This window comes from Danio aesculapii, chromosome 10 (assembly GCF_903798145.1).
Source record: "Danio aesculapii chromosome 10, fDanAes4.1, whole genome shotgun sequence".
In the NCBI taxonomy this organism is placed as follows: Eukaryota; Metazoa; Chordata; class Actinopteri; order Cypriniformes; family Danionidae; genus Danio; species Danio aesculapii.
The window spans coordinates 14097671-14111067 of NC_079444.1; the positions used below are offsets into that span (position 1 = coordinate 14097671).

Here is a 13397-nt window from a genome sequence, read left to right on the forward strand (position 1 = left end):
ACAAGCATGTAAGGAGGTACAGCCTCATTGACAAATGATTGTACCCCTAAAGGTAGACTTTTTGCAGGAAATATACTATGATTTTAGTCTAGAGTACTTACATCCACCTGAATAATGATCACGTCCTCTCCTTTGTCCACCTGTAACTGTGGGATTACAGGCAGAGCGTCTTGCGACTCAGACATGGCCATGACTACTGCCAATGCCTCCTCTTCTTCAGCTTCCATCTTCTCCTTGCACTTCTGGTTCTGGGTCACGTCTTCACTGTACGTGTCATCGTTTGCATTTGCCTGCTCTGGGGACAGCACTGCCACTTCAGACTGGAAGGTGACCGTGCTGTCTGCCACAGGGATAGTGGCTTCCAGCAGATCTTCCATGCTGGAGCTGAGATCAGCTGAAGCATCCAGACTGTGAAACTTCTCCTCTACTGGCGTGAAGGCAGTGTCCTCACTGGGGATGAGAGCAGATCCCCCACTGCAGGCCACATCATCTCTGGACCGGGCCTCCTGAAGGTCCAGTTTCATGTTGCCCTTTGTGAAAGGGCTTAAAGCTTTAGCTCCGTCAGATGAGGCAGCAGGAGAGGGTCGAGAAGGTCTGGGCCGGTGGATCTGACTCTGGGGCAGTGGCCGAGCTTGGGTAAACACAGGGGAGGGAAGCTTCTCTGGTTCTTTACTACTACAGGCACCTTTCTGAAGAGGCAACTTGCGTTGGGTACCCAGTGAGGACTGGGCAAGCTTGCTGGGAATAAAACTCTGTGGCAGGGCTTTGGAGTTTTCTGGAGGGAAGGCTGAGGCATTGGCCATGGACAGAGAAGGAAGGCTCGGGGGTTGACCAGATGAGGGGGAGTTCAGACACTGACTAATGGGTCTGTTTCGAGCCTGAATAGGGGGCTTTGGAAATTCAGCAGGGCTAGCGACTATGTTTGAGAGTCTCTCGGTTATGTCCTCTACAGGGGTTGAACTGGCTTGACCTGAAAGTGTCACCTTAGCGGTGGGCTGCTGTAGACCATGGGTGGGGGAGCTTCTTTCAGTCGTACATGGGGAGTTATGAGGGGCTGAGGGTTCAAGGAAAGCACAAGAGGGTGAGGTGTGCTCTTTCTGTAGGTCATCTAGTCCCAGATGAATCGCATCCAGGATGTCCATCTCCTCTGCAATGGCCAGAAGACGCCGGCGCATGCGTGCATAGTGAGTGGAGCTGGTGACATTGAGCATGTCCAGTAGCTTAACGAAGACATGAGGCACACGAGCTACCATACGGGCAGCACTCAGGAAGACACGACGAGAAAGCTTTCCCACCATGGAGTGAGAGTTATCAATAGACTTCAGAGCAAAACTTAGAAGAGGCAGCAGCTTCTGGTACCTGCAAAAGCAAAACGAACGTGTTAAACATTACAAAACAGCACATTTCATAAAAAGATTTATATTTTTGCGGAGTTCAGAGCGCACAATATTCGGCCTATTACAGTAATCAATGAGTGAGTCAGATTGTGTGATTTTTGTCTCCTAAATTCTTATGTCTCATTTGGACTGAGCGGTCTGGTTTAGGACAGTACAGTATAGCTCTACATGGGTCATCCCTAATCAGGCTTGCATTTCCACTTTCCCTTTGGTAGGTGTGGTGTACACCAGAAGTTGTGATCAACCTCACTGTCGCTCAAAGAAGAAAAAAGTCTCATCAAACACATGTTGTGTCTTTTGCTAGCTCAGGCTCATCATTTCAAGCATGCGCAAATAGAGAGGAAGTGCTGCCCTTGCTCTTTCCATTTAAACATGACATGTGAACATCCCTATAAACGACAATGGAGGAATTCTGTTCTTGCTTCTTGAGATGTGGCTGTTTGACACAAGAAGAGACAAACTTAGCCAGAGCATGCTTCATTGCTGTATACTGTCATTTTATTTTATTATTGCTTATTATTATTAGTGTTACATTTCAGATGTAAACAGAGTTCATCAGCCAGTTTAGCTCCAGGTACCACAGTGTGACAAAAAAGGAAAGGATGACAAAAAAGTGGTACCGTACCATTTTTGTTATCATGTCCAGTAGCTTAATAAAGACATAAGGCACACGAGCTACCATACTGGCATACCCACCATAGAGTGAGAGTTATCAATGGACTTCAGAGCATTTTCTATTTCGGTACCTTTGGCAGTCTAAAAGGAAATAAATGCATACTGCACAATACTGTACTGAACCATATCGCTTAGTGTAAATGGGCCACTTTTCCATCATCAATAAACGTCAAATCACACGTTGCTTCCTGTCAAGTCATAGCTAGTTCACAGACCACAGATGTGAGAGAACCTAGTCTTTGTCAGGATGTAGTAGAGCACTTGTTGGCCATCATCAAGATAACACATTAGCAAGATCATGTCCAATATCCATAATGGTTTAAGAATCACCACAACACACTCCACCAAATTAACTGTGCCAGAATGACTGATGTAGTGCAGTCTGAACCTGAACAGCTTCTGTTTAAGGTTTTTATATAAAACACATGAGACGATCAACCTCTATTCTACACTATACCACTTTTAATAATGTCAGTCTACAAATGTGAAGCCAAAGGCAAAGAAAATCATACAGACACTAATCCAACAAGCTCCTATTAGGTTACGGCTAATAACACTTCTTGGTTTAACTTCAGTTTCAAGCTATAATGTCAATTTAACTTTTTTTTAACATGTGAAAGAAACTGAGTACATCACAAGTATGGCCTTAAAAATTGTTTAAATGATCTGTATCTGTACCTCTCCACAACGTTTTGCGCCTGGTTGCAGTCTCCACCTGACACGATGTGTGGGTAGAATTCAGCAGGAAACTCCAGTAAGAGCCGGTCAATCAGACACAGCCGACCAAGCAGTGCTTGCCAGTTATTGGCCTCCGTTTTAGAGCCCAAGATACAGTTCAGGACATAGTCAACTCCACCAATACCAATAGAGCCTGATAGGAAACGAGACATGAACACAACCAGAGATAAACAGAAAGCTGATTTCAACATCTTATCAAGAACGTAGTGAGATTTGTACCTGCTTTGAGAATTTCTCTGCCCACAGCGAGTTCTCCCATTTGACCTTTGCACAGCTCCAGCAGAGTGGACACAGACAGCTGACTGGTGCGACTGTGAGCACAAATACAGGTACATGCATGCACTTAGGCTAAGGCACTCCAAATGAGCATTTAGGAGTCAACATGAGGATGTGTGACATTTCCAAACAAACAAATGGTGAAAAGTTAAAGGGAAAACTTCTATTATTGACTGAAATTAAATATTCTGCTGAACAGTTTAACCAGGAAGGTGTAGTTGAGCAAACTTTTATTAGCAATGATTGTTTGTCTTTGTTTGTTACACTGTATGCCCACTAGATGGCGATAGTCGGTTAAATTTACGTCAGCATGATATTATATGAAGTACACCAGATCTTCTGATCATCATACACAACATGCAAGGTTATGCAACTCAGAGATGTTGATTAGCAGTTGTACCTGTTAGCATCAGCACACTTGACCAGTATGGTTTCCACCACGGGCCGCAGTAGCTGCTGTAATCGAGTCCTCTCTGTAGCAGAGTGGCACGGGGTGTAGACAAGCATCGCTCGCAGGGTTTTCTGAAAGAAACAGGTTAAAACTCTTAAAACAGATCTACAAAACACATATGAATTAACAAACAAAGTTGCCACATTCAGAACTGTGGCTCGTCTTGTGGATTTTCTAGTTGTGTGTTGAGCACAAGTCAACAAAAAAAAGTTTCGATTATATTTATTAATTTAACAGTGAAATATTACAACTGTAATACCCACAGTTGTAATTATTTTACTACTAATAAAAAAAATAATAAAGTAATTCATATTGGTTTATCACATTCAAAATAATTTTTTTGTATTCATAATATACATCATTATTTAATTTATATATAACAAAATTCTCAAATATATCCAGTGTGTATAAATCCATCCATCCATCCATCCACTAAATTCTCAGATATATGCAGTGTATCCATCCATCCGGCTATCTGTCTGTCTATCCATTACAAAATTCTCAAATATATGCAGTGTGTATAAATCCATCCATCCATCCATCTATCCACTAAATTCTCAGATATATGCAGTGTATCCATCTATCCATCTACCTGTCTGTCTTTCCATTACAAAATTCTCAAATATATGCATTGTGTATCAGATCATTCATCCATCCATCCATCAACTAATATGCAGTGTGCATCTATCCATCTCTCTACATCTTGCCATCTATATACACATACATACAGTTTACACACACACACACGCACACACACACACCTCCATCCATCTATCTACAAAATTCTCAAATATATGCAGTGTATCCATCCATCCATAAAATTCTCACATATATGCAGTGCATCCATCCATCCATGTCTGTCTGTCTGTCTTACAAAATTCTCAAATATATGCAGTGTGTATCCATCCATCTCTCTAGATCTCTCTATCTATATACACAACCTATCCATCCATCTCTCTATATCTCTCAATCTACATACACATACATACATAGCGCACACACGCACGCACACACGAACAGAGAGAGTACTATGAAAATACAATACTTTCAAACTGATTAGATTTCTAATATTTGTTTTTCAATATATTCAGTAATGATAAAACCAATTGCCCTATAAACATGCAAAGCTAACCTAAAGCCTTTAAAAAGCACAACAAAGTTTAATAGTCACTTAATTTGTGAGCTTATACTGTATTTGAACATAGAAATACTACAAGTGGTACTTTAATATTTGAATTAACACAATATTCTCCCTGCGGTCAAAATCCCACTATGATCGTCCAGCTGAGAAGCGCCATGTTAACAGTGTGTGTGTGTGTGTGTGTGTGTGTGTGTGTGTGTGTGTGTGTGTGTGTGTGTTTGAGAGCGAGAGAGAGTTCACTCTGACCCTGATCCACAGAGAGCTGGGAGTGGTGACTAATAGAGCAGAGCCCAACATTGATTAACACACCATACACTTCGTACACTCCCCTCCTCAAAACAAAACACACACACATACATACACGCAGATACAAAAAAAAGGCTAAAATCATGGCACATGTAATACTCCTCTGCCTGCAAAAGAATAACGCCACGTCAAATATAAACAGTCAACCGATTTGACATTTGAACTTGGCACATTTAGACTTCAGATCTGCCAAACCACTACAAAACACTGCAGTGTTTACAGAGCAGTCGTAAAATCCTGAAAGCTTTTGTCTCTAATATTTTTAGTTCATAGCGACGGCCCTCTTTTCTGGTGTGTGCTCGAAGAATATAGAAAAAAAATGCTGGAAAGCCCCGAAAGGACAAAACGCTTGTTGTTTTCATAAAGGCAGCTCACTGAAGCACAGAGCCCGAGGGAAAGACACAATCCCACAAGTCCATGCAGCAAGAGCTATTGTTTTCTCTTTAAAAAAAAAATGGGTTATGAGAGAAAGAAAGAAAAAACAGAAACCTTTCTTTTCCAGCTTCAGTCTGAGGATCCCTGCTGCGTCCAGACTTCCTGCTTTAAAGTGAACTTTAAAACTAGCCTGCGTGGTTTGTTGCACTTTAGGACTCTGGTGCGGTTCTGATAACCTCCGATCAAAGTTGACAAAAGGGAAGATATACCTAAACGCTCAATCCACTGGATGCGCTTTTACATCTGGCAAGAATAAATGGATACCAGACAGATTCAAAATGTCATTTCTGGCACACCAGTAGTGTTTGAAAATGCTTAGAAACAATCAATTACACTATTTTAGATTAACTTTTAGATGTAACTTTAGTGTAACTTTTTGGCCAAATCTCAAATCTGTTTTTTTACCCTTACCCCTTCGGCCCTTGAAACAGAGTGTGAAGAGTAGGCATGGGCCGGTAAAAGAGTCTGTCGGTATGATAACCTTGGATAAAAATATCACGGTTTCACAGTATTGTGAGAACTGCTCCAAAATAAGTTCTTTTTAAATGTCTGGGTAAAAAACAAATTTTTCCCCCTATTGAACACAATATATTTTATTGTTAGAAACATTTTAAATATTCTGGACAAGTAGCTTTTAATGTAGGCCAGAGATGCCCAACGTAGGGCCTGCGGGCCAAAGTTGGCCCATGGTAACCTTTGATTTGACCCACCATCCCATCTGGAAAGAGGGAGAATGATGGGGAGGTGGTTGGGGCGAATTCCTTTGACAGAGATCGACATTTCAAAATTAACATAACCTTTTGTTTATTTGATTTATTGCTGAGCTAAAAAAAAGGCAACTGAAATTAAATTATTCAATTAAATGTTGTAAATGAATCAGATGTTTAAAATATAAATACTGTCACTGGACAGATAGAGGACAATGCATAAAATATCTGCAAGCAAATCAAGGTAAAGGCAGGAGCTGCTCGACTAGTATTTTTTGCATCGAACTCCATTGTGTTATAAATGGGATTGTTGATGTTTTTACAGTAATAAGTTCATTGTTAAATGTTACAAATGATTAGTTAATACGATTTAACGCAACATTTTATAGATATTTTTAAATATTACCGAAGTAATTAGGAAATTACCCATGCCAAATTTAATATATACAGGTTTGGTATATATATATATATATATATATATATATATATATATATATATATATATATATATATATATATATATATATATATATATATATATATATATATATATATATATATATATATATATAAATATATTCGGCCCACAACTCTCAATCGAGTTTGCTTTTTGGCCCTTTATAGGAAAAAGTTTTAGCACCCCAGATGTAGACGTTCATTTTCTGTTGGAGATACTGCTGCCCTAAAAACTAAATAAAATAAATGTGAAAAAACATATCTAAAAAAACATCCTACACAAACTTAGGAACGGTATAACAGAAAACGTTGGAGGTTTTAAAACCTTGACTTTTCCAAACCGTGGTAAACCTTGAAACTTGTTATGGCATGCCTAGTGAAGAGGGCTTCAAATTTTACCCCTAAGAAATGGGACAGCACTACAGCACCTGCACACGTCATCATATGTCATCGATCTCTTACTTCATCAATGATGGTGACTGCTGTAGTTATTTCAGTTGCGTTATTTTTTGGTATTTATCTTCAGGAAATCACTGAAGGCAACAATATCATGTTATAATAACCATTTAATTTGGCAATAAGCTTGTAACTACTGTGTATTTACGCAGTGGCCTTATTCATCCATGTAAACACACGAAAACTACATTAACATTATAGCAGACACTGTAAAAGGTCATTCCCAGCCACTAGACTTTTCTGACAGGGTATTCAAGTGTCATCGACAGCGAAATTTAGCATATTTTTTTTTTTTATTATAAAAAGCATGACGGTAAAATACGAACACCATTATGATATTAAAACATATGCTTGTTTGTTGTAAAATTCATAATCATCATTAAAAAAATACTAATTTGTGCTACTCCTGACTAGCGTGTGCAGCCATATTGCTGTTGTAGCAGGTGTATTCTGGGAAATTTTCGTACCCCTTGGTTTCAAGTGTCCTGAAAAATATCAAGTTCAAGGGGTATCTAGCCCTTCCCCTTATCCCTACCCCTTCATGAGAACGCACAAAATGAGGGGTTGGGGTAAGGGGAAGGGCTAAGGGGTAGCATTGGGATTGAGCCTTAGTGTAATTTATTTGAAACATTCAATTACACTAAACAACACTATTTTCCATTTGTCATTTTTACAGAATACAACACTTCTGGAAGTGAGACGTCATTCAGTTTCTCCAAAGAGAAACCAGTTTTTAACAGTAAGTGATAAATCTTTAAAGACAGATAAGATGGGGGCTCTAAGGTTGAGGTCTGAGGTCATTGAGGCCCGATCCCAATTCAACCTCTTAACCCTTCACCTTACCCCTACCCCTCGTTTTGCGCGTTTTCCTGGAAGGGGTAGGGGTGTCCCAATTCTCTTTAGCCTGAAGGCATAGGGCTGAGGGAAAGGGGTAGATAGCCCTTCGAACTGAGATTTTTACGGACCACACTCGAAACCAAGGGGTAAGAAAATTTCCCAGAATACACCAGCCACAACGGCAGTAAAGCTAGGGGTACAAAAATAGAATTGGGATTGGGCTTGATTGTACAAACTTTTGTTCAACCAGAATGTTCACGTTCATTTGACTTTGAACAGATTTAATCAACAGAATTTGTGAAGACTACATTACCCATGATGCTGTGTTTTCCAGTCTGTGAGCTTCCTCTAAACTGAACTTACTAAGTAAATTGTGATGGGAGTGCTCTCTTATGGAGCTAACAATATGACAAAACATCTGAATTTCAATTGTGTTAATTTGAATTATTGACAATTGTAATTTAATACATCTGAATTTTTATATGCTGTTAAAAATGGTTTTGAACTTGAATTTCTTATTTAGATTCAATGATTAAAATTCACTCTTCCCTGTTGATCACCCCTGACATACTTTCTGCTGAATCTGAATTTCACGATCTGAATTTCTGGTTTTGAATTTTAGAATATTGAATTTGATGTTCTGAATTTCTTCATCTTGAAAATTTGAAATTGTATTTTTACAAACTGAATTTCTGCAGTCTAGGAATTCAGAACCAAAAAATCTGAAGTTTGAAAATACGTCTATAAAAAAATTCAGCTCAGCTCTGCCAGTGAGAGTGGCTGAGCTCAAGTGCATCAAGTGAAAAACAAATGAGAAGCGTCTTGAAGGGGCGGGACATGTCAGATACTAGAAAGCATTTGATTGGTCAAGATTCGATAAGAAAAATGTAGTATGAGGTGACGTGAAAAATCGTTGATCGATTTAGGCACAAACTGCAAGTTTTAGATCTTTATGTCAGGTTTATATTTTCTAAACACAACTTTTAGCACACTAGCTTATAGATAGCGCTAAAACGAACAGACGGAAACTAACATCTACATTTTTTTTATTTCATTGGACCTTTAATGTACTGCTGTGAATTGACACTTCAGTCAGATGTGGTTTTATGCCATGTTTGACCCTTGCTCCAATTAACTTCCATTTCTGAAATGAAACTAAAGAGTTCAAATAATACATTAAAATGTTTCCTCAAGGCTAGCTAAAAGAGGAAAGGCCACCGAGGCTATCCTTTGGACTTCTGTAACTTGCTCTGATGCTTTAGGAGCTCTTGGTAAAAACAGTATTATGCAATTTCCTTCTGCTGTGTCACATTGTGTCTACTGTTCATATGATTATAGCAGAAGCATCACACGCTGTAAGACTTCATGTGACTCGAGTGTTTGTCCACATGATCACAGCAGCGGTCAGGCATATGAAACAGTGGTCAAATAAATTTGCACATGATGCTCTGCAGGATTCAAGTATTAAAGATTTTATCTTTAGAGACGAAAATCTGAAGTATCAAAGACTGGAATCATGTGACAATTGCCACAATCTGTGTTTATGTGTTATTTAACAAAAATTCTGAACATTATTGTTGGTTTTCTCAGCATGACTGCCCAGAAAAAGCACACAAGTGCAGAATTTGAATAAGTAAAAGTTTAATATTACAGTAAACTCCTAAAAATCACCCAAAAAGTATGCTTGACATTTCTGTGCATCACCTATAGCATCAAAATGACAAAACATAAGTTTTTGTGATAAACTCAAGAGCAGTGATGGGAATAAAGGTGCTATCAATAAACAGCATTACTAATGGCATTACTTTCAGTAATAAGTAATCAAATTAATTACTGGTTTCCCCCTTAAATGAATTAAACTGAAACCGTTAAAACGGTTTAATAGACTGCTTTGGTGCTAAAGCATATACTATAGCAGACTTGTTTTAAAGTGCTTCACCTCAGATGTTATTCATTCTTCTTGTTTATGTTGTAGATGACTGACCAACAAAAAATACATTAAAATTAAGTTGCACAATACAAAAAACATAATTAGTTGCAAAAAGATAAAATGTCAAAGAAAAATATATAAAGTGTACACATTTTTAGTTTGTGCCTGTCTTAAATAACTGCGGGTGTATAATGCTTCGTTCTGTGGAAAATAAGGATTTAATTAATGATCCACTGCTGTTGTAAACGTCTCTCATATATTTGCAGCATTTTTAATATGTCATTATTTTAAAGATCATGTCTTGAGCATCTGATTCTCCTTGGAGATTATGTTCTTTAAAAAAAGGCTGGTTATTTGACCGTCGAAGAGGGACAATAGTGGTATTACAGATTTCAAAGAAAATATCTTGATATTAAAAAGGAAACATAAGCTTGACAACAAAAGATCTGATCAATGTCGTAACAAATGCCCTTAAATAACGCAGCATGTAGTTTACAGCAAGCATCAAGTGTTCATTGAGATGTGTTTGAGATTGTGTGGTCTGTCCAATAGTATCTTATATGGGAGCCTTTATGATGCAAGCTGAGATTGCATCGCTAGGGTATGCAATGTCAGACACAATGCACTGAGTGGAGCGAGTGACATCACTGTGATGGGTAGGGTTAGGGGAGCACATTAAAAAGCATTGGATGAAGCTCAGATTGCATCTGCACCGAGTCTGCAGCCAGACCCCTCTCGGTCTGTCATATCTTTTGTCTGTCTTTTTGGGTTTTTTTCTCGTAAGGCACGGCTTTCGAAAATGATGACATGACACCCTGCTGGGTTGTTGCGCTGATTTACCAACACTTGTTTGGGTCTGTAATTTTATTAGCATCTTCATTAGGGTGGTATTGTTTTAAATATTAAAACAGGTTTGTGGTGTTGCCTGCTTTTGATGACACGAGTCGCCTGCAGTTTGCAATGCTCGTTGCTCTGTTTTGTGTCAGATTGCAAAAAACTTAGTAGCTCCAGACAGCTGAAGTTTAGTGATGTATCTTGTCAACAATGTCTGTGACTGTGGCCTTTTTTACCTCATTTTTTCTTACTCCTCCAAGTGCAACTAACACTGCATGGGTGTAAACTTGTACTACGTGCAGCATCTGGAAGGGCAGGCTGCAAAATGCCTGCACAGTGTTATGCATAGTGCATAAATATTATTGAACACTTATCAAACTGTCATTATCATTCTATCGTGATAATTCTCGTTATCGAATTATCGCCCAGCCATACATCATTTACTCAAACGTCACCTGTCACAAACCTGTTTGAGTTTCTGTTAATGTGTTGAACACAAAATAAGATATTCTGAAGAAAGTTGAAAACCTGTAACCATTGACTTCCATAAAATTAGTTTTTCCTTCTATGGAGGTTTATGGTTTTCAGCTTTCTTCATAATGTTTTCCTTATGTTTCCCTATGCTTATGTTTCCTAATGTTTACTTATAAATGGTTGAAACCACTTGACGGCGAGTAAAACATCATTTTTGGGTGAATTATCCTGTTATGTAGTGGCCAAAGTAATGTAATCAATGGAGTAGTGCAGTGTGATGGACTCTTTGATGATGTTTTTGTGCTCTTATACAATCGTACCCTTACTCTACATCTTTAAAAACTGTAGCAGAGACAAGTTTGGTGTCATTAACACAAAGCTGCATCATCTTACCAGCGCTGCCACGTAGACTTTGTAGACAGGGTCTGCACAGACCATGGAGAGCACACTACAGCAGGACTCCACCACAACGTCTCCAGATACCTCTGCCAGCCCTGCCCCTGCACCCGCTCCGGCCAATGAGTGCTCACCGTTGGCCAAGAGCAGGGCTCCGCTCACGTCATGGGACAGCCGCCGCAGAGCCATTTCTCTGATGTTCCAGTTACGAGAGAAGAGGCAGCCGACCAACTCCAAACCAAACACCTGAGACGAACACAAGAGATTATTACCACAATTTAAAATATTAAATGAATCTTATTCTTCAATCAAACCGATGCTGACTTCACTATATACTTGGAAAGGATGGCACAACGGCTAATCTAGCTGCAAAGTATGTGTACATTATCCAGATCATTAGAAATTAAACCATTAATCAAATCAATTCATTTACCTTATGTTTATAATCGGCACTACTTATTAAATTAAACATTAGAGATGTTTTCTGGGGGGTTTTTGTCTGTAATTTAGTTTTTTGTTGTTTAATTATTTGATGATGCAAATATATTCAATATTTTTTACATAGTTAAAATGCTTTGGCTGTAAAAAATGTCATTTAGACGTGACTTATTTAGACTTAAATTTGACTAACCAGACTGTACTGACCTAGACTTTTGACATTATTACTGACTCTAATGTTGTTCCAAAACTTAATGACTGTCTTTCTTGTCCAGAAAACAAAGGATATTATGTTGGGATGTTCCGATACCCCTTTCCCCTTCCCTACACCTGAGTTCAGGGTATCGGCCGAAACAGAGTACTAAACCGATACTTGAATGTGTATCAGTAGAAACAGTAGTCTATACTAACCAGCTCTGTATAAACTGCCAGAATTAATTTACGGTGCGCTTCAAACTTATCCATTAGTGAAGTTTATTTATAAACTAATTTCGAGAGGATCATGAGCTTATGATTGCTTGCGGCCAGTCCCGCATTATTCAATTTAAGATTCACCAATCAGACGATTCCTAAGCCACTATAAATACCCTAAGTTCCATATCAAAGCCATCTTCGTTTTGAAGAATCCCCCATTCCACCCTACTCCTCCTCCTTTCCTAGATGGGTGGCACAGTGGCCCAGTGGTTTGGTCCTTACAAAGCCACCCGACGTTTCTGTGCGGAGTTTACACATTCTCCCCGTGCTCACGTGGGTTTCCCCCGGGTTCCCCTGTTTCCTCCCACCGTCTAAAAACATGCAACTTAAGTTAATTGACTAATCCAAATAGGCACCATAGACATGCTCCTAGTAAGTAGTTATCTCTTAAGAGCAATCACTATATGTTCATTAGCTACTACAGCAGGGGAGTTCTCGAGATCTACCTGAGCTCAAACGCCCCTCTCGCCTTGCAAACGAGAGGGAGCCCCGGGCTCGAGGATCTTATGAGCTCAGGGCTCTCTCCCAGGACAGCATGCCAAACAAGCTTTATAATCAATCATCAGCTAAGTGTGAACTCTTGAAATAAAGTTTATTAACAAATACATACAGTGCATGTAGAAAAACTAGAGTATTTTTATAGTCTGTCATTTTTATTATCAGACACGCAACAGTAATATGATTTACTTGACTGTACTTTAAAAATCAGTGCATAAATAAAGAAAAATTTAAAATGAATATAAATAATATAGAAAAATAACATCTTTGAAGCTTCACTGCTTTAACAGTGGTTCATGTGGCAACAAAGCATAGCTCCGGGTTCATGTGGCAACAAAGCATAGCTCCGGGTTTGCAGTTGACTTCGGGTTTGCAGTTTTAAGCAAAGCTAGAGGGCACAAGTCTCAATTAAAAAGATGGTATCGGATCTGTTTATGGTTAAAAATATTCCCCCGATAACAATGACAGAATTTTGGCA

The 13397-nt window shown here is 38.9% G+C and overlaps 1 protein-coding gene across 2 annotated transcripts in view; it reads right to left on the bottom strand.

Moving 5' to 3' along the window:
* The window catches only part of map3k1 (mitogen-activated protein kinase kinase kinase 1, E3 ubiquitin protein ligase), a 103556-nt gene that overhangs the window by 16972 nt on the left and 73187 nt on the right, over positions 1-13397 (bottom strand). For both annotated transcript variants that reach the window (XM_056466396.1, XM_056466398.1), the window contains exons 10-14: positions 11507-11755; positions 3487-3608; positions 3030-3121; positions 2751-2943; positions 102-1359 (exon numbers count right to left, since the gene is read on the bottom strand). In XM_056466396.1, coding sequence (XP_056322371.1) covers positions 102-1359; positions 2751-2943; positions 3030-3121; positions 3487-3608; positions 11507-11755 — 1914 coding nt within the window. The remainder of the gene's footprint in view (positions 1-101; positions 1360-2750; positions 2944-3029; positions 3122-3486; positions 3609-11506; positions 11756-13397) is intronic.